Source organism: Ammospiza caudacuta, chromosome 13 (assembly GCF_027887145.1).
Source record: "Ammospiza caudacuta isolate bAmmCau1 chromosome 13, bAmmCau1.pri, whole genome shotgun sequence".
Taxonomy (NCBI): domain Eukaryota; kingdom Metazoa; phylum Chordata; class Aves; order Passeriformes; family Passerellidae; genus Ammospiza; species Ammospiza caudacuta.
In genome coordinates this window covers 3,893,909-3,915,850 of record NC_080605.1, presented here as the reverse complement: position 1 = coordinate 3,915,850, position 21,942 = coordinate 3,893,909, and the positions used below count along the sequence as shown (strand labels likewise).

General features: G+C 40.4%; 1 protein-coding gene across 1 annotated transcript in view; it reads right to left on the bottom strand.

Moving 5' to 3' along the window:
- Positions 1 to 21,942, bottom strand: part of PEPD (peptidase D) — a 148,678-nt gene that overhangs the window by 85,570 nt on the left and 41,166 nt on the right. Inside the window, exons 8-9 of the mRNA XM_058813545.1 lie at positions 19,305 to 19,380; positions 17,895 to 17,941 (exon numbers count right to left, since the gene is read on the bottom strand). Coding sequence (XP_058669528.1) covers positions 17,895 to 17,941; positions 19,305 to 19,380 — 123 coding nt within the window. The remainder of the gene's footprint in view (positions 1 to 17,894; positions 17,942 to 19,304; positions 19,381 to 21,942) is intronic.

Sequence of the window (21,942 nt, the reverse complement as noted above, 5' to 3'; positions counted from 1 at the left end):
ATAAAATTGTATGAACTATTTAAAGGCTTCTGAGTTTGCTATCTACATCTCTCAAACTATCACCTCACTACGAATCTTTGAAGAAAAAGGAGGAATAAACCAACAAGAAAGACAAGAAAAAAAAAATTACCAACCTGATCAAATCCTAGTGGCTTCCCAAGCTCTCCTAAGTAAAATACTCTCCTTTTGCTTCCTATTTCCCACTCTTCTTTCCTAAAAACCCTGATAACATGAGGAATCTGTTTTCATTTTTACACCTTTTTGATCTACTCTCTGTTGGACTTTTGCAGTAACAATGAGGTCATGTCAAATTTTTTGTAAATATTTTGTTGGCGAAAGATCATATCTATATTTACTTTTACTTGCTTTTATGTTTAGTATCCTTATAAGCATTCATCTTCCCTAATCCCTTTGGACTTCTACACCTTTCAACCAAGTCTCAGCAGTCCTGCACTCCAACTCAGAGCAGCACTTGCTTTGTCTAATCACTCTGCAAATCAAGACATTTGAATGGGATGATAAAAAGTGACTTTGATATTGCCTAGACTCCTGTGACAAGAGATCAGAGCTATACACCAAATACACACTCAGTCTCTGTGTGCTGCTGAGGCAAACAAATACCCTGCAATATGCAATGTCCACTTTTAGTTACTGATACTGAAATCTGGGACGTGCTGTGTGGTACTTCTCACTTCAGTGGTCCTCAGCTCTGTGCTGAGGGAAGCACCCAGTGTTCCCAGGCTGTACAGACACCTTTTGTGTGGACTGTGGACATGGGAGGCAAACCCTGGGTAGGAGTGAAGCCCTGGAATGGCCACAGGCACTGGTGTTCTCCTCCTCACCTCTGCAGGTACAGATGCTTCAGAGTTTCACAGTCCTCTGCCAGCTCTGCATGTAGATCAAGGAGGATAAAAGGGGAATATTGGCTCTTACCAAGAATTTGAACAAGTTCATGTGTTTTCTCTTCCCAAAACTGACTGTAGGATGAGGAATGCAAGAATCTTCAGAAGCTGCTAATAACCCCACAGGGCACTGCTACTCAAACAATCTTTTGAGAGAGATGTGTTTTATAGCTGTAACAACAACTCCTGGAGCTGCTAAGGCATATCTGATTCTGTGTTTCATCAGGGCTTATCTAAAGCAATTTTAAATGCTGCAGAGATATGCATGTGTGTGTGCACACTTACATCCTCTAAAACCTGCAATATGTAAAAATAATACTTTAAACATACAGGGTATCTAACTAGAGTACTGAGTTTCATTATTTCACCCATGCAGCTGATGTCATATCACACCTCTCAGACATTCCATAATCTAATAACTTTGCCAAAGAAAAAAATGCATTTTGGAGGCTAACTAGAGCTTTTATAAAAGTAACAGTATTTCTTTTGGTGTCTTTCCACCTAACTGGTACAAATCCTCATTAACAAAGGCTTTGACAAGCTCCTGTATGTGCAGGAAGCCCTCCTGAAGCTCTCAGCACATTGCAATACTGAACAGAGCTCCATGCCAAGCACACAGATCTTGAAAACACTTCTGACAACCTCATTTCTTTCAGAATTTAACCATTCAAAACCCAGAGGTTTTCAGGTCTTAAGAGGCTTCAATTCTCCCTGCAATAAGATATTGTCACTCCTTGATGGTGTTAGAAAGACAAAATATGCTATGGGAACAAGCCAAAGATCAGGCTGATAACAAGCAAAATTCTGATCTCTGGTACTTCTAATTTCTACTCTAATCTCATTTTTTTAAAGTTTCTCTAGTTTATAAATGATATTTTTAACACACTCCTTTCACCACTATTTCCTGAACTATCCTCTCCCAGGTTCATTACTGCCTGTTGTAATCTGTCCACAACATTCTTACAAAACTTATATCCCATATATCTACAATAGTGGGATAGATACTGTAAGACACTTTTTCTTGGTTTATTACTGAATATGGCTGAAGAGAGACAAAAAATAGTTCAAAAGATGAAAGAGAGGAGAGGAGAGGAGAGGAGAGGAGAGGAGAGGAGAGGAGAGGAGAGGAGAGGAGAGGAGAGGAGAGGAGAGGAGAGGAGAGGAGAGGAGAGGAGAGGAGAGGAGAGGAGAGGAGAGGAGAGGAGAGGAGAGGAGAGGAGAGGAGAGGAGAGGAGAGGAGAGGAGAGGAGAGGAGAGGAGAGGAGAGGAGAGGAGAGGAGAAAAGGAAAAGGAAAAGGAAAAGGAAAAGGAAAAGGAAAAGGAAAAGGAAAAGGAAAAGGAAAAGGAAAAGGAAAAGGAAAAGGAAAAGGAAAAGGAAAAGGAAAAGGAAAAGGAAAAGGAAAAGGAAAAGGAAAAGGAAAAGTTGCTGACTTGCTCTCTAGTGCTACTTAACAGCAAAAATGCCAGTCAAATATATTCAAGCAATTTCAAAGAAACAAGATATGAAAACAGATGTGCTGAAAAATGAAGTTGGAAGTTGAAACTGATGTCTAATAGGGAAGCTGTATTTTCAGCCATGATTCTGCAGTGTTACATGAGTATGGGACCATCACCAGAGCTCTGCTCTCTGCTTCACAGTCCCTGTCAGCTGTTGGCAACACAATCACAGCTGGCACAGATTTCCATGTTACCTTTTCTCTACATCCCATTCAGAAAAACCCAGCATGCACGTAGGAAAAGCCATACTTGGAATTTTGAGCAATGCACATTCAGTCCAGTGTGCAGTATGGCTTCACATGTATTTATAGAAGAATATCTTGCAAGACAACAGTTTGAAGCATTTGTTCAGTGAAATGTCATTCCTGTCAACTGCACCATTCTTTGAACAGCCACATCAGACCATTTTTTCACAGCAAGGGGTAGCATGAAAGTCTCGAGGCCAATGTGCTTTTCTGGGTCTTTTGTGTAAGATAAAGTCTGCATCAGAAAAAAGTAATACAGCTTTCCCCAGTTCTTAACAGGTTTCTTCTTTTCTATTATGCCTAAAAGATGTTCCTCAGCACAGGCTGAAAGCTTATTCAGCTGCTCATTCAGAGCAGTATTACCATGCAGGGTCTGTAAGTATATCTCAGACAGGCACACTTCCAGGGAGTTTAACAGATACTTTGTTTGTACAATACAAATCAGCAAGACTAGTGGCTTTAAAAAAAGTATTCTTGTTAGCAAAATGCTCTGTGAACATTACTTTTATCAAAACCATGTGCCAACTCACTGCACAAATAAATTGTAACCTCATAAAATTGTCAAAATTGTATCCCTAAGGAGCAACAAAGCACTTTCTGCATTGTAAAGTATTTCATATTTTGTTTCTACTATGGAAAGTCTAATAGGCTACATGATTTGATTTATATTTTGGGGATCCAGTACATCTATTACCTATGTAAAACACAGCACACCAAATATTTCACAGTTTATGCTCTGAGTTTCAATTATTCCTGACACTGAAATAATGAATTGGTGCAGGCAAGAAAGTACTGCGATGGGGGGAGCAAAAACCAAAACCCAAAGAAAAAACCCCAACCAACAACACTGCCCAGAGGTGCTGGCACTGCCCAGGCTCCCAGGGAATGGGCACAGCCCCGAGGCTGCCAGAGCTCCAGGAGGGTTTGGAGAACACTGCCAGGCACAGGATGGGGCTGTTGGGGGGTCTGGGTGCTCCCTGTGTGTCCCTTCCAACTCAGCCTGTTCTGTGAATAAAAAATAATTGTCTGCTGACTACTGCCAGCCTGAATCATTCCAGAGCAAAGCAGGAGCCAGACTGGGGAAACATTAAGAACTAAGAGATCAAGAAAAGATTTAGCTGCATAAAGAGATAGTAGCTTTCTAATACTGGGGTGGAGAAACATTTTAATTCACACCTGTACCATCATTAACATTGAAATTAATATTCCTGTGTGAACTAAGAAAAACTATTTTATTATGAATAAAAAATAATCAATCAATTTGAAATAAAGCTAGATAGATTGCTGCTATGAATGAAAACCCTACCTCAATTCACAAGTTACAAGTTTTGGAAATGAAGATCATATCTGCAAGTCAGTAACCATTTTTTTAAAAAGTGGCACACACAGATCCTTGCTTAAGTCGCTCTAGAAGTCTGTCCCAGGCAGTAAAAACCCCAGATACCATCTGCATGCCAACACAGGAACACTGACAGCAATCTGCACACAACAGGAGTCACACCAATACATTTGAACAATTCTTTCAATTTTTCAGATGATGAAAACACAAGTTTCCTTGTGTCTCTTTTTTAATCCTAGATAAATTGCTCTGAGTAGTAGAAACAATTGCTCCAATACACATATTAAAACTTTAGGATCAGCTTTGTTATATATATTGAAGTTTTACTCAAGCACCACAAAAAGCCTCCTGTGCATGTGAAGAGCAAACCCCCAGGTCCCCAGACAATAGCTCTGCCCCCCTGCCATTAAAATGACAAACTACACCCCCAGCTGCAGCACACCCAAACTCCAGAACAGATGAGATTTAAAACTGAGCAATGCACCAAGGCAGCTATTAGTCTTTCAACTCAAGTGTCGACTTCAAACAAATTAATGGCTGAGCAATCTCAGCCAAATGGCATCTTGACAATTACAAACTGCAATTCTAAATCCAAATTCCAATGCAAGATTACTGAGTAAGTTTTCTGAACTGTAGTCATTTGCCTGAGTAAAAGAAATACTGCTGAATGTGGCTCTGTAAGTTATCACATCCACTTCAGCATCCCATTCTGAAAAGAAAGACACATAGTGGAGATGAAAGAAGAAGAGATCAGAGCAGGAATTTGATATACAAGAGCTGGAAGTTACAACAAACATGCAACCCTTGTCAAATTCCTCCAACTACACCCATCTACACGTAATCTACAGCTAAGATGAAAGTGAATATTCTCCAAGAACCAGCATGATGTGAACTGTATCTCAGCTTGAAGCTACAAAGGAATTGGCCATAGTTGAGATTTTTGCACACTATCATCCATTTTCAGCACACACTCCTGGAATTAGGGAAGACAAGCAAGCAGACAGTAGCAACTAATTGTATGGCCCTTTCCTCTTCCTTAGAGATTTCTTTTTCTCTTCAAAGCTTTATAGATTGATTGCAAAGCTCTGCTTGCAATCAAAAGGAAGCCACTACTCATTACCTAGTTAGAATTTTCTGAGCTCTTTGCTGTGAAGCTCTTTCTTTGCTGTTTGATCCAAAGGCCACTGGCAATGGCTGTGAGTGCACTACCTGCCATGGCAGCTGAGACTCACTCATTTTTTCCCAGATCCATTTTTAACAGCTTGATGAATTTACACCTGCTTCCAGTTCTGAAGAGAACAACTAAGGCATATGATTCATGGATTCAAAATAGTTGTTCAGAGTGAGCAAAAAAAGAAAAAAAGAAATGTAGTCTAAGAGTGAGTCAGAGTAAAAGAAGGTGCATGGTCTGTCTACCAGTGTACACCAACATGCCCAGCTGTCATTACCCAGCTGTAAAACAAGGCAAGTAATGCCTTTTTCTTCTTCAAGAAAGAGAATATTTTAAAGTACTGTTGCCACTGTAAAGGTTATCCCTCAGCAAGAAAACATACATTGAAGGACACAAGCATCCTGCTCACCTCTATCAGCTTCCAACTTCCTTCCTGATTTATGAAAGATGGCAGAGAAAGTTTCAATTTCTGAGGTTTTTTATCTCTGAAATAGATCAAGTCTCTTCTTTCTGCTACTGCTGGAGGACACTACTCAAACAAAGCACTTCCATTTTCCAGTCCTTCAGCATGCAATAGCCCTTCAGTCTTTTTTTTTTCTAGATCTAAGCAAATACTTTAAGCCATATTTTCATCACTGCCAGCTTTGAGAAGCCCTGTGCCTCTTTTTTAGTACAGCTCCAAATGGCAGGTCTCTGGCAGTAACCCAGCCTTGCTGCCCAAGCCCTACCAGCTACGGGATGTGGGTATATCCTGGGAGCTATGCTGAGAGCAACGCTGGATGCTAGCACAGGGCCAGTGAGCCTCGTGTCTACCCACACAAATGAAACCTGCAGCCTTTAGAAAGCAAAAATCTTATGGATTTTTACTTGCAAAGTCCTATCTTCATGTCTAAAAACCAGAAGTTCTTCACTTAATGTTGCCTGAGACTATTTTGAGAATCATCAATATTTTATCTTTGGAAAACAATGTGATAAACACAAATCACTAACTGAGAAGAAAAAAGCACAAGTACAGGTGACTCAGCCTGTCCCAGGGTTGGTATATTTGGGAGCCATTTGTCTTTATGTCTCACTGCAGCATTAGGGTGAGTGAATGGTGCTCCTGACTCAAACTTCAGCTGCAAGGCTGCACAACATTCCTCCCAGCATCTCACAGCTAGTGTCTCTGTGCAGAAGTCTTTGAACACATGATGCAAGTTCTATCCATTTTATCAAAGTTTTGTCACAGTTAACAAGCAGACTGTATCCAGCACCAAAGAACATACATGAGAAAATAGGGAAGAGGCAGGAAATCTGCTGGGTTTGGATCTGTTACTTAGATAATAGAAAAATATTATTTTAATTTCTGCTAGGAATAATGGACTCTCTTTGATTTGGTAAGTCTGACACTGTGGCAGCAGCTCTCTGGCCACAGAGAGCAGGCACAGACTTCCCCAGAAAAATCCTGAGAAGCTGTGTAAAAGCTGTAGGAAACTAAGAGGAAAAGAGTTCAAACAATTACTATCTCTCTTTCTCTAACCATTGTTTATAGGTATAGTTCTCTAGAGTGTATTATTGATAGCTGTGAAAAACGCCAATCACTTGTTTTTAAAATTTTACAAGTTTAATAGTAATAAAATGGTTATGAAAATAGAAATATAATTAGAGTAATAATAATTTGGACAATTTGAATTAGGACAATATGAGACAACAGAAACAAAGAGTTACAGACAGGCCGGGTACCTTTTTCTGGACAAAATAAGCCCGAGAAAGGACCTATGTTAACAGAGGATTAACCCTTAAAAACAATAACCTGTTGCATATTCATACACCTCATACATGATGCATAAATTCCATTCAAACACAGAATTCTGTCTGGTCAGTGTCAGCTTCTTCCTCATAATCCTGATGGCATCATCCTACCCGAGCAAGGCAGGAAGAAGTTCATTTCACCTGATAATGGAGCAATAAATTCTCTTTCTCTGACAGATTGGGGTATCCTGTGGCTGCTATTTCAGTGTGAGTCCTTTCTTTAGAAAACAAAAGTATCCTACACAGCAGTTTCTATTTTAACATTTTGTTATAACCTAAAACTATATTTAACACACTACTTAAGAGAATTAATACAGCATAACTTTTTAAACACAACATGTATAATATTCATTTTAATATTTGCAAAAAGCCAATAATAAAATACACATTTTTTTACAACAGCCACCAATAGTGTGTGAGTGGTTTCCACTTGAGACCAATCAAGTCTTAAGTCCACCATTGTTTCTATAAGAACTGTAAATTTCTAATTATAAGGTGTCTTTCATACCTTCTAGATCATAGAGCCAATGTTAATTAGCAGCATTCCAGATTGCAAAGCAAGACGTATTCTATTACCATCTGTATGGCTGATTACCTTTGTCAAGTGGGCAGTTTGCCTTATCTCTCTCTCTTTGAGTGATCACATTCACACCTCCCTCTGGAGGGGACATCTGCTGATAACAGCTATTGAATGTCACTGCATGGCTGATAAGAGCTATAACATCCCATTGTGAGATGTGAGCCCAGAGGGAGGAGCCAAGCATTGCTACCCAGATATAATCCAGAGGTTCTGAGACACCAGCACGGCTTCCCCACGGGATTCCCTAGAGGAACAGCAGCTGCCTCTTCTTCCACTGGATCTTCAGAGGAACAATACATCCTTCTCTACAGAACCCCCTTGCTCCAACAGAACCACCCCTGACACTGCAGGAGGGCTGCAGCCACATTTCCAATGGGACTGCTACCAACACCCTGACCCACAGGGTGTCAGGCTGGGTTCTGACTCTGTCACTGTTGTTCTAGTGTACTGCATTGTTTATTTTATCCTTTTATATTTTCTTCCCTATTAAAGAACTGTTATTTCCTGCTCCCATATTTTTGCCTGAGAGCCCCTTAATTTAAAATTTATAGCAATTCAGAGGGGTGGGGACTTAGCAGACTCCTGTCTTTCCAAACCTAGACAAGTAACTAGGAGCCTCCTACCACATGACACAAACACCAGAATAAGGAAGCAGAAATGCACACCAAGTGCACCTCCACAAAGGATGCGGGTTTCCCCGAAGGCAAGAGCAGCTCCTGCTGCCCTTGGGCTCTGCTGGGCTGCAGCTGAGAACACATCCAGCCCTGTTCCTAAGCAACCCCACACTCCCTGCACACTCTGGCCCTGCTGCCACCGCCAGATGAGAGGTTTTAATCATCAATTCACTCTGCATCCAAGGAGCACAGCGCCATCAGGAGAGGCTTGGGCACAGCACTGCAGCATCAGGCAGCTCCAGCCCTGCTTCTGTCTTCACCAAGGCAGGCAGACTGGGACTTAAAAGACAGCACTTTTACCTTTCAGTTGTTTATAAAGAAACGCCTTTTAAAAAATCCTGGCTCAAACATGCAAATATACGCTAAAAATTTTTATTCTTGCCAGCAGGAATGAAAACATTCTGTGAGAGGTACTGAGGGTTAAACTTTTTTTTGACATTTATAATATTCAGTGCTGGAAAAAAAATCTCAGCAAAGAGTAATTGCTCCCACAGGGACCAATCCATGGGTCACAGTTTTTTGCACTTGATGGCAACAGAGCCTTGACTGAGATTTTCTGTAAGACCCAGATTTAAGCTTGCAGCATAATCACAATGTTTGCCCTAGCTCCAGAAGCTGAGCTAAAGCACCACTTCTACAGTATAATTATTCTACATATGTTCCAAAAACCCATGGGGAAATTTTATTATTCAGAAGAATAAATAGGGTAAAAATAAATGGTTTTTAATTTTAGCCAAATTTTAAACTCCTTATGAATTTTCATTTTTCTTATGCAAGTTTAAGTCCACGGGAGAAAGGATTTGCCTTGAAGAAATAATTAAACATTCATCTTCAGTTATGCTTCTTAGCAAATACACAGCCACCCACATAGCACACAACACATAAGTGCTGTTCAGTGACAGAGTGCCAACATAATCACTAATGCCTCATAATCTTCCTTTCAGTTTCAAATTGAATATTTGAAGTTTGAACTTGTGTTCAACAACCCAGAGCAAGCAGAAATGCAGTAAGGGCTTAGGTTAAAAGGGCGTTGGTGTCCCAGCATAGAGCTTAATTTGTCCTCAATTGAGCTATTCTGAGAGGAAAAGGCAGTAATTTGTCATTTGGGATATGCAAACCTCCTACCTTAAGAATAATAAAAGATAATAGCACTGAATTTATGATTCTAATGTCTGGACCAAATCTAGGCAGGTGCAGAAGTCAGAATTTTTAAGGAAAGGGAAGCTGAGAAAGCAGGTTCAGGAAGACCCAGACACACTTTGCAACTAAGTCTACCATGACACTTTCTCCAGTTTCTGGGAACATTTCAACATTCCTTTCTTTATGCAGGGACCAAACAAATGACCACACAGATGCTCTGTAGGCAGGTAAAAAATCTGCACATCCCCTCACTGACAAACACCTGCACCCTGTTCACAGGGTCCCCTGAAGCCACTCTCATCTGGACAAAGGCTGCTCCCTCTGCCTGGAGCCCAGGCTGCTTTCCAGCACTGAGCTGGCTGCAGGATGGAGCAGAGACACCAATCACCAACAGTGGAAATCAGAGCTTAATGCAGACTGAGGGACTGAAACAGGATTCATTTTTAATTGTTATTCTAAACTGCACAAGGGACCCAAATCAAGCTCCAAGGGCCTATCACAGGTGACAAAATCACTCCATGGATCCCAGGTATTAGAGCCAATATGAAAATGAAGCACAAAATAAAACAGAAAACTACCAGAAAGGAGTTATATCAATTACCCAAGAACTCCTTCAAGTAACAGAGGCCTCCTTGCCCCACCAGCTCCAAATAACCAACAAGTTCACCTGATCCAAACAAATTCTAGACCCTCTCAGAGGTCTTGTGGACACAACTCTCTGATCTGCAGCAGCAACAGAAACAGCACTGGCCAGGACCTTTCCCAGTTTAATGGTTTCTTGTCATACCCACTTCCTTCTCACAAAGACAGAATTACTGATGAAAAGCATATGACTACTCCCTCAACATAAACATCTCAGGAAACTCCCCAGATCTTGCAGGATTGGGAAGCCAATTCCTGAATGCCATTGAAATTTCCAACCCACACAACATATTAGTAACAGACACGTTCTTCTTCTCTTCCTTCAAACACACGATAAAGAAAAATCCCCAAAAACTGGTTGACCCAATGTAATGTAATCCAGCATCAAGCCTTCCATTACAGAGCAAATCTAGAGGTTACACAGGCAAAAGGCTGTTAATAAATCACATGTAACATCCTAAACTTCACACAGTCCTTACAGTTACACTGTGCACCCAAACAACCCCACACAATTTTTGCAAATTATCTGCCAATCAGAGACAGAAGAATACTTGCCCACCTCTGCCACTCAGTACTGCCCAAGAGGACACAGCAGGCTCATTCTGAAATAAGAAAAAGCAGAAATGCAGTCCAATACTCCTGAAGGATATGGCACTTTACAAGAGGTTTGTACCAACTAAGAGGTGATAGCAACTGTACCCTACACTGACAGATTAATCTGAGGACCCTTCACATATCTCATTAGTTCTTTTAAATATACAGGTTTCAATAGGTGAGTTGGGACACCCAGAGTCAGCTGTCAGCAAAGCTCTTTGCAGCTCTCACTTGCCAAGGCTGCCTGAAGGTTCAATTTGATTTGAGCAGTAACATCACCTCTGCTGCCCAGTGTCATTCAGATTCCTCTCCAGTCCCAGCATTTTCCATCCCTTTTGCCTGCCTACCAAAGGTGTCCTGCCAGGCCTGGGAAATGGTTTGGTGGTGTAAGGTTTACAGTGCTGGTGGCTGGGCTTCACCTTTCAGGCCTCTTCCACCCTTGATTCTATGATGGCATGTCACCCTGTAACAACAACCCTGATCTTGCATTTTTCAATACTGCTGATAATGCACACACCCAAAAAACTACCACCTGCCAAAACAGCACACAATTCTGCACAACTCATCCCCTAGACAGATGATGCAACAACAGAAAACTAAACAACAAAGCCATCACAATAGACATTAAAAATGCTGCTTAATAAGCTGTGAGGTGTCACTTGCACACTATAATAATAATGAGGATGCACTAAGAACAAATTTGGAAAAGAATTATGCGGCAGTATTGCCAGCAGCAAGGAACAAAATCTGCTCTTTTTCTTTTCACATGTGTAAAATAGGTTCAATTTTCAGGTCAGTGTGTGATATCATGACATTAATGGCAGTCTTGTATTCTATCCATTTCCTTCAAGTTGAGCTTCTGGTCTCTGATCATGATCACAAACAATTCTGCTTATCAAAAGATGACCAAAAAACACAAAGTTCTCATCTCTCTGCTTCATCAGTAATTAGCAAAAATTATTGAGGTAAAGCTTACAACGCAGATAAAGCCTCACATACAGTAGAATCTTTACTTTTGACTTGTCTGAACAAGCATGAGAAAATCCACATCAAATAATAATTTCAGCCTACTGTCTTTTACAATGAGTTCCATTTCACATATCTCCAATCTTAGCTTGTCATTAGCAATGTTAATTAGTTCACTATCTCAACACCACACTGGATTCAGTAAAAACTGAGATCATTGCTAATTTGAGAAGAAAGCTGGTTCTTCCTTTAACATACTAATAGTCTCTGCAGTGACTAATAGTCACTGTAGAAAACATCCACAGAACTTAATAATGCTTGCAATTTTTAATGTTACAAAATTAAAATGCTACTGTTTTTTATTTCCAAAATTATAATCAAAGGATCATTATGAATTATCAGATTTACTATATTACTAACCCTGTGAGGACAGTGACACAGCATTCAAAGGTGGGTTATCTCCTGCTATGCCATGAGCCAAGTTCTGTATGCACACACGTGGTGCACATCCTGCCACAGCTCTCTTTCTGAAGGCAACCCTTTCCAATATCAGCATGGTAATTGTTCTTTGGTATCTCTGTGATGATAGAGGGGCTTATTTGAAATCTCTCACATGGTCTAAGTTCACAGGTTTTTTGTAGAAGGTAAAGAAACCCCAAATATGTGAATTTCAATCACAAGAGTGGCCTGTGCAATGAAACAGTTCTCTTGCACCAGGAGGTGACTGAAAGAGAGAACACCTGAGCTTCCCCCAGGAGCTCCTGCAAAGGGAAAATGCTGGGAGGCTACTGGGAATGTACTGGAACTGCCCTGCTCCCTCCCAGCAGCTAATGGAGTCCACCCCCAACCCCCATGAACACAGTGAGCAGCAGCTCAGGTAAAATGGGTCTCAGTGCCCCAAGGAGTGTCTGACTCCCACATTTCTCCTCTCAGCTGGGCAAATGGAAGTGGGCACATGTTTGCCAGGGCTGGGGCAGCTGAACCTTCTGCAGTGGATTTACATCTCCCAAACAGACGAGGTGCTGAGACAGGAGCTCCATGCTCACAGGTAACCCTGTCCCCATTTCTGCTGTGTGGAGTGTGCACACATTTGCAATTGTGCCTCTGTATGTCACAGAACAGAAACAATGCTCAGGGGTTTTCTAAAGCAATTTTTAAATTCAGATTTATTTAAAGACTATTTACAACCTGACTTCAGCTGGATTAGGAAAGGAGTGGTGACAGCCTAATTTAAAACATCAAAGGACCAGCAGTATGTGGGGCAGGTGGGCAGGAGGGGAAGGCTGCAGGAAGTGTCTCTCTCAATCCAGTTGTTTTTCCAGGCACACACATCATCCCTGCCTTCCCTCTGGGCCCTGAACACATGAGATTCAGCAGCTCACTCCAATGAAGCAATTAGCACCCAGCATTGCTGTCAGAGCTGTCAGCACTAAGCTGCCTGCTTGGCCCTGGACACTGAGGTCATTTCCTATCACCATTTTTAGGAAGCCCTGGATGAGCCCTGCTGGCCCTGGCACAGGTACAAACCACTGGCTCAGCACTCCCTCCCTGCCAGCCCCAGTGCAGCCATGCTCAACAGAAGCTCCTGGGCTGCTGCATGGGGAGGATTTCTTGCTAAAAACAGAGATTGTGGCTGATCCACTTCTTCCTTCAACCCTTGTGCTAGAAGTAGATACACAGACAAATAAATAATATCAGGTACAGGATCATCTTACACCAAAAACCATCCAGACAGCAGGCAGACTCCTGTCCTACCACACAGGCCTGCAGAAACAAAGGAAAAATTACTGGATTGCACTGAGGTTTTTAAAATGCAGGAAAAGGTCACCTTCTACCTCTCTCTCTGTTTCTCATGTATTTTAAAGTTTGAAAAGTAACCTTTTGATAGCAGCACCCTACACTGAAAAACACATCACCTCTGACTGCAAGGCAGTTTGGGAAATAAGGCAGTCAAGACATTTCCAGGCTACACAACATTAACTGTTAAAAAAAAAAAAAAAAAGAAAAAGACATAAAAGATGTATCAGTAACTGAGCAGGCTGACATGCTGCTTGAGACTAATGGAGAGCTGGTATCTTGTTTAATAAACATACACAAATAGCAGTGAGGGTCATGACACAATTCAACACCATTCCCACACCAAAAAGCAACTCTGAAAGATTCTCCTGTGTATTTTTGTCAGCTGCAATGGGCATTCTTATTTACTATCTATGCACACTTATGTGAAGGACTCACCAAGGTTATAATTGAGCTGAAAATCTATCCAGCCTCATAAAAAAACCAAGTATTTTTGAAGATCATTTGCTGCAGAAGTCAGTGACTTTTTCAAAAACGTTCAAAGAGCAAAATCATCAGGAAATAGTAAGTGGCAAATACTGATTAGCTAAAATCATCAGCATTTCACTAAAAGGAAATGCCCAAAGGAAAATAAAATTATTCTGGCTATTTTCTCTTTTTTAGTGAAATAAAATGTGTGTTTTATTTTCAGTTTATTCCACTGGAGCAGAGGAGAGAGAGAGAGAAAAATGAAAGATGAGAGCCATAATCTGTGAGAGTGCTCTCAGACTTTCCCAGATAGTGAAATTTAACACTGGCAGATACAACAGCAACTCAGAGCCCAGGCTCTGCTCTGGAATCAGGGACAGCACTGAAAAGAATAGGGATAAAGAACTTTTATCAGCCTCAGCTGGTAAGAGAGGCAAGGCGTAAAAATAGTCTGTAAGCATTGTAAACCATCAAGAAAAAACCTCTGTAGCTGCTTCCTTGCCATTTTATTCTTCAAATTATTGCCCTTAGAGCACAGTGGAGTTTAACTTTAGTACTAACTGCTACAAAATCCCCACAATTACTTCCCCTACAATGAAGAAGTTTTCCTAATATCCCATCTAACCCTGTCCTCTGTCAGTTTGAAGCCATTCTCCCTTGTCTTGTCAATCCAGGCCCTTGTAAGTAGTCAGTCCATCTTTCAGGTAGCTCCCCTGAGGTACTGGAAGGTCACAAAAGAAGCTTCTCCTGTGCAGGTGAGCAATGGCAGCTGTGCCAGCCTTTCCTCCCAGCAGAGCTGCTCCATCCCTCTGCCCATCCTGGAGCCTCCTCTGGGCTCTCTGAGCAGCTCCAGGTCCCTCCTGGGCTGGGCCAGGGAAATCACTGAGGGGCAGAGGGGCAGAATCCCCTCCCCTGCTGCCCACTGTCTGCTGGCCAATGCTGTCTGTACACTAGCCACTGTCCCCTGTGCACTAACCACTGCTCCCTGCACACTGTACAGGGGTACATTGCCCAATGCTCCTCTGCTTCACAAGGCTCCCCTTGCAGGATGAGGCCCCAGGTTTTGGGCACTGCAAGCACAGTTATTTGCATGGTACCCCCAGTGTTCAGCAGCCACAGAGGTTTCAGAGACAGTCACACAATCCAGGGGGCGTGGGACAAGGGAATGGCTGGTTAGGGCTGCTTTAGTGCTACCTGGTGTCCTCAAGGCAGTGAGAAATAAACACATCATGATTCAATGAACCCAGGACTGTGCACACACTCCTATCACAGTGACACCAAAAGGGTTCATTCATTTTAACGTGCTTTCAGCACACTGCTTTCAGCAAGGACAGCTGGAAGTAAAGAAGACATCTGGCTCAAGAATGCCATGACAGAGAAAACAAAGGACTGAACCTCTGGGAACATGGGGTGGGGTTTATGGTAATGGGTAAATTTTCATATGCATATAGTAACTGTATATAAGAACTACATGTCCATGTTAGGTTAGGATCTCCAGCATGAACCTCAGGCCTGAATAAATGATGCCCTCTTTAATACAGCTTTAGTGTTGGGGAGTCTTATTCTGATATTTTGGATATTTGGACGTTCAGTGCTATTAAGAAGGGGACAAACTCCCACAAAAATGGGCAATGCACACAACAGCTGTGTGTCCAGAACTCCTGATGCAGAAGTCACTCACCTGTTGCTACAGCATACACCTTCACATCATTCCCCAACCAGACTGACATTCCAAGTAGCCACCCCAATCTTAAAAGTGTTCTTTTTAATAAAAAGGGAACAAATGAGGCAATGCACAGAAGATTCCACACTTAATTTGATAATACACAGATAAAATCTAGAAATTGATAAGCACTGATCTACAGAAGTTATCTCCAGGCCTTCAGAGAACTCTGAAACAGATAACTGTAGCTCCTAATTAGTGCTTTCAGTCTGTTTTTATATAGACACAAAACATCTTTGTCTACATGCTCACACACAACTTTGCTGGAATCGCAGATTTTATTCACACACTTCTCAAGCTGAAGACTTTTTTTAGCATTTTGCTATATTTTGAACAATATATTCACTACAGAGCAGTTTCATAATTAAAACCCTTTAATTAAAGAAGATTAATTAAACATGAGATAAGCACAAATACTAAACAAACTGCTTCAGAGAAAACCCAGAATCTGACCTACCAAAATGACTTCATATGCAATTACACATGCTGTGAATTACTGTCTGTAGATAATTGCCTTGGCTGTCTCCTTAAAGTCAACCGACCACACATTAAAGTTAAATAATATCAAACCAGAAAAGAAGTCAGGGCTGATTGGAGTTGCAGTTAAATGCATTTATTTTTTATATATCTCAGCATTAACACATTACTGGTTCAAAATCATTTACCAGTGTTTAACCAAATGGACAAAGAAAAGGCAACACTTAGGTTCTGCATCCAGTAACAGACAATTTTAATTGCTTTTGGGATCTCTGCCATTATTCTTCCTAGTAGTCAGAAGAACAGCAGACAGTTTAAATTTTTAGGGCCCTTTTCCCCTAAAGGAATGGGTGCAGGGATAAATTCAGTAAAAGAAACTGAAATTCTAATTATAGTCTCCAAGGCAGACACAGTAGAGCAGTCTGCCAAGACCTCTTTCATTAGCTAAATAACTTCAAACTCTTTCAAGAAGTGTAATCCATCAAGATTTATGGAAGAATAGAAGGCAATTTTAAATAGGTGTAGTAGCTGTTTATTTATTTTTTTCAATTGAAACACATAAATAATATTTTCAAATAGTTGATGTGTGTGAAAGGAGCTAGCCAGGGAAGAATGAAAGTCCCAGAGAAAAAAAGGTAATATACCTTGTGGACTTACAGAAGAGTGTTTATATAAGTAGTTGTTGTATGACATTTAAATCAAACTGGCATTTAAAAGCACCCGAGAAGAAATTCTGCTCTAGGGAAATTTTTGATTGCTAATGATTTCCAGAGCCAAAATTTCACTATTGGCACACAGAGCATTGCCAGTGAGTAAAATGAACACAAACACAAAGTTCAAAAATAAAGACAGAATGTAAACAATATTTTATTTTCCCTGTTACTTGGTGGTATGTGTTAGTGTAGTTTGAGGCACTGACAAATTATAGGCATGAGACTATAGTATCTCCAGAAATTTAAACTGCTTAAATGGAACTAAGGGCTTTATTTGTCTTTTGAGCTACCTTGAAACCCTGATGACAAATATCGTGGTTCCTTTGTATTCCCTTCCCTGGGTGCTGCTCTAGCCTGCTTACAAGCCTCTGAAAAATTACTGCCAAGAAACCACAGTAACTGACATATGATTGCTATTTGCTATTTCTTCATTATGCAAATACTTTAAAAATTGAAAATACCACGTACAATCTAAAAATAAATGGACTTGATGATCAAAACCATGCTTTATATGAGAAATGCTGCTGATCTAATGTAAATATTGATTCAAGAGAGGAGGCAATGTTTTCCTTAGATCCAGACACATCATTAGTGTATCAGTTAGGACCAGCCAAACCCCTCATGGATGCCTGTACAGCACATTCTTTCCAACACCAGAGATATGTGCTGCTCTCTTATTGACTTCTCAGCAGCTGTAGAACACCCACCACAGGTGTAATCTGAGCTCCTTGTGCAGGCTGAGTACAGGTACTGCTGCCTTGTAATTGCAGACAAAATGTAATTGCACACAGCCCTTCACAAGACACTTAAACACCCACTCATGCAGCCTTCAAACACAACCAGACTAAAGGCAATGTTTAACCACAAACACAGTTTTATTGATGGCTTCAGACAATGAAAACAGCTATTTCATCAAGCTTCTGTAAATTCCTGTAGCTTCAGCAAGAGAGATATGCTACACTTAACCAAAAAATAATCACCCCTCATCAAATGCATGTTTGAAACACATGAAGAACCACCTCAAAATAACAAAATAATACTGACAATGGCCTTCAAACACCAATGAACTCTCAGTCTCAACTGAATCCAAGCTACTGCATTGTCTCAGCTATTGCTTTTCCCCCTGCAACAGAGCTATTATCTTTTTTTATTATAATTAGTATAAGAACTCTTACCTCTCCAGCTCGTATTCTTTCATTCCTACTTTTACAGCCTTCATTACCTGTAAGATACATATTAGCATGAGACCATCATAGCAGGAGGAAATCTCATATTTATAAATTTATGACTTATGACTATCTCCAGAGAAACCTATATTACAAAAATATCATCTGTACTTCATTTAAATTTACATCAGTACATGCATTTTAAAACTACACTGGAATCAAACACTTAAATCTTTAAAAATGCCTGCAGTCTCCAGCAATAAAGCAAGTTTAATTGTCAAACTACAATATCCCAATGAAGTGCAGCTCACCAAAATACCAATGTTCAATTGTGAAAGCTGTGGTGAACATGGCAGCAAGGCCTTTTGTGCTGCTTAGGCAAAACAAAGCTATGAACTGGATTAGCCTACATGGGAGAGTCTCCTTTATAGTTTGAATCAATAGAAAACTATTAGAGTTACCACCAGTTTACAAGTCATAAATCTGATTCTTGTTCTCAGATTTGCTAAGAAAGTTTCATTACTTTGTTTCTGTATTATAGAAGTTCTAGGCAGCTGCTCTACAGAAAAAAATACTCTCAGGTGTGATAAGATTATTCAAGGATGACGAAAAACCAAGGAATATGAATGCAAAATGACTACCCTTTGAGTTTTCAATTTTATAGTATTCATTTTAGCACATTTTTACCCTTCATAGTTTGGATATCTGAGGAGCAGGAGCCAAGACAATCTGAGATAACCTCATCAGCTAGTTTTACCTAAGCTCCCCCTGGTCATCACCACTCTCAGAACTCCTGGGCAGATCTGCATCACTGTGTGGAGCACAGGAGCGACAGCCAGGCTGGTTTTGTCATGACCACCAGGAGAGGGGTGCAGCTCCCCTGTGATTGCCAGGGCCAACCAGAGAGCCTGGACTTGGCATTGCCACCCTGGTATGGCAACAGAAGAGCAGGGCTCAGCACTGCCCCAGGGACTCCCCCAGCTCTGAGGAATCCTCTCCCTGTCCCACACTGTGCATGGCAAAACTTCCCCAGCCCACCAGGATCTGGGGACAGTCACCTGCTAGTTCAGCTTTTCAGAGCCGCACATGGGCCTGAATGACCTTGATCTTTTACTTCTCATCATGATTCAGGTATTTGTGCACACAGGACAGACAGCCTGCAGCAGGTCACCTTCTGCTGAGGTGTGTGAGCTCTTGCCCAAACCCACACTTCATTTCTCACACATCACAAACGCACCGCTGAGTTCAAGGGCAATGCAAGGTACATTACTGGGCTGTAATAGGAGGGATATTATCCTCTTATTTCTATCCAGCCTTTCCATTATTTTATTACTAAGCAATTCTGGGTTGCTGGGGACATTTTCTGAGTACCACTGCTACACTAAGAGCAAAAATTATTAACAGTAAAGGATCCATTACCTCTTTATGAGCTTCACTGGAGATTTTATTGGTGTAGCGCAGAACTTCCAACTCCATGTCTGTCTTAATGACACGACTTGAAGAGAAGAACAACAGACAGCACGTTAGACTGCAACTCCACAGCTAAAGAATGCAAAGTGAAAAAACCCTGAAAATTATATGCATCACCTATAATAAGATTAGATCAAGTACACCTCAAGAGCAAACAGCTATTACAGTATTCATGACAGCAAAGTATTGTTGGCATTGATTCAGCATTAGCAAAACAATCTTACAAAGGCAAGTCACAAGAATTTCAAATATCAGCCTGCCCTATTTAATACTGATAAACAAGTGGTTCAACCAGCATTTTTTCAACTCTTCTGCAATACATTAGGGACAAAATCAATGTAATTCTACATTTGTCATAACTCTAACACTACTTCAAATGGAACATTTCTACAAGCATGCTCAATTTCCTTTTAAATACAATTTGAAACTATTTTACATATTTAAATTCCCAGAGCTCCAGAATTTCTGTTCACAATCACAACTCCCACCTATTTGCAATACCTCAAAAGGTGGGCAAGGGGTGATGTGAAAAATGCTATCTTTGTTTGGTATTCAAAAACCCCAACCATGAACTCAGAAGCCACAGCAGTAATTACAGCCATGATGTTCATTCTTTCACATGCTTCTGAAGGAAGATAAAAAACATAAAACCTCAAATAAACCAATGCCCTGAAAACCCCATCCTACTCTGTGCCTTATGAGATACTGAATTCAGGTATGTTTATAAGCCTTGATACTCTCTTCTGAACTCATGTCAAAAATGCACTGTTTAACTCTTCTCTACATGTATTTCTATCATGTATTTCAAATAAAAGCAGCTATTGAGTGTGACATGCACAGGAAAGCAGACACAGTTCCATAACCTCTATTAAACCCACATACTCCTTCCACTGTTACACACACTGAATTCCTGGTATTGTTCATGCCCATCTCAAGGGCAGCTGTGAAGTACATACTTACTGTTTACAAAGTACAGAACTACATCTATTGAATTGCATGAAAATATTTCAATCATGTTTTCGAGCTGCACTCCAGGGTTTGCAGCAGTTACAAAGAACCATAACTGTTACACTTTGAAACTGCCACCAAGACCTCTCTTTTCATTGTTCCATGCTCCTCCTCACACTGCTGTAGAAAACTCTTTACTGTATTTCTGCTCTGTAGTTTGTTTTAATGAGTCCAGAAACAGGTTTCCCAGCCATCAGTGCCTCTGATGTGAGATTACAGCATTTCCCACAGACAGTGCATTACCACAGCACAGCCACTCCCTTCAAACAACTCCTCTGGCAAGAGTAAAGGTACCTTTGTAAAATCCTGATATTGATCAGAATGCTTTTACAAACAGAAACACTATAGAGGGGAGTGGATTGACTTTCTTAGTCAAATGGAAGATGACACAAAATAATCACTATGCAATTGAGAATGAGAAGTAGCAGGTTTTAAAATGTACACCCAGGTGAAAAGATTACACTGGGATGGTAAAATCTGCTGACTGTGAGTGAGGAAACAAACTTCCACTCCTGTCTTTCAGCCAAGACATAAAAAAGAGTGGCTCAAATATATTTCCGTTAGAATGAGGCAGCAGCAAAGGCTTATAGATTTTAAATTTTTTTTAAATCCTATTTCTTGGAAGACTGCATGTGCTAGCAGGGTAATTTAATACTTGTTTGATGTGCCTTTATATTACCTTCAGTATAAAGTACATATCCATGATCTGCAATTGCCCGAAAAATAGGTTGTTTCATAATTCAGCTGTCTGATCTCTTTGTTGCAATCTGCTGGTAATAAAAGTTAGTAACTGCTCCACAGCAAGTGCAAACAGTGTTAGAAACCATTTCCCTTGGCTTGGGCACAAGGCTTCAGGATCAATGTATCTATTAGATCACACAATGTATTTGTATCAGATCAGTCAATGTATTTGTACGAGATCACTCAATGTATCTGCATTAGATCACTCAATGTATTTGTACTAGATCACACTATGTATCTGTATTAGATCACTCAATGTATCTGTATCAGATCACTCAATGTATTTGTACTAGATCACACAATGTATCTGTACTAGATCACACAATGTATCTGTATTAGATCACACAATGTATCTGTATTAGATCACACAATGTATCTGTATTAGATCACACAATGTATCTGTATTAGATCACACAATGTATTTGTACTAGATCACTCAATGTATCTGTATTAGATCACTCAATGTATTTGTACTAGATCACACTATGTATCTGTAATAGATCACACAATGTATCTGTATTAGATCACATAATGTATTTGTATTAGATCACTCAATGTATCTGTATTAGATCACTCAATGTATTTGTACTAGATCACACTATGTATCTGTACTAGATCACACTATGTATCTGTATTAGATCACACAATGTATTTGTATTAGATCACTCAATGTATTTGTACTAGATCACTCAATGTATCTGTATTAGATCACTCAATGTATTTGTACTAGATCACACTATGTATCTGTACTAGATCACAACTTCTCAGGTATCTGTTTGAAAATAGGAATTCATGCTCAGCCTCAGACTGACTATTTATGCAATGCAGCTCCTTCCTT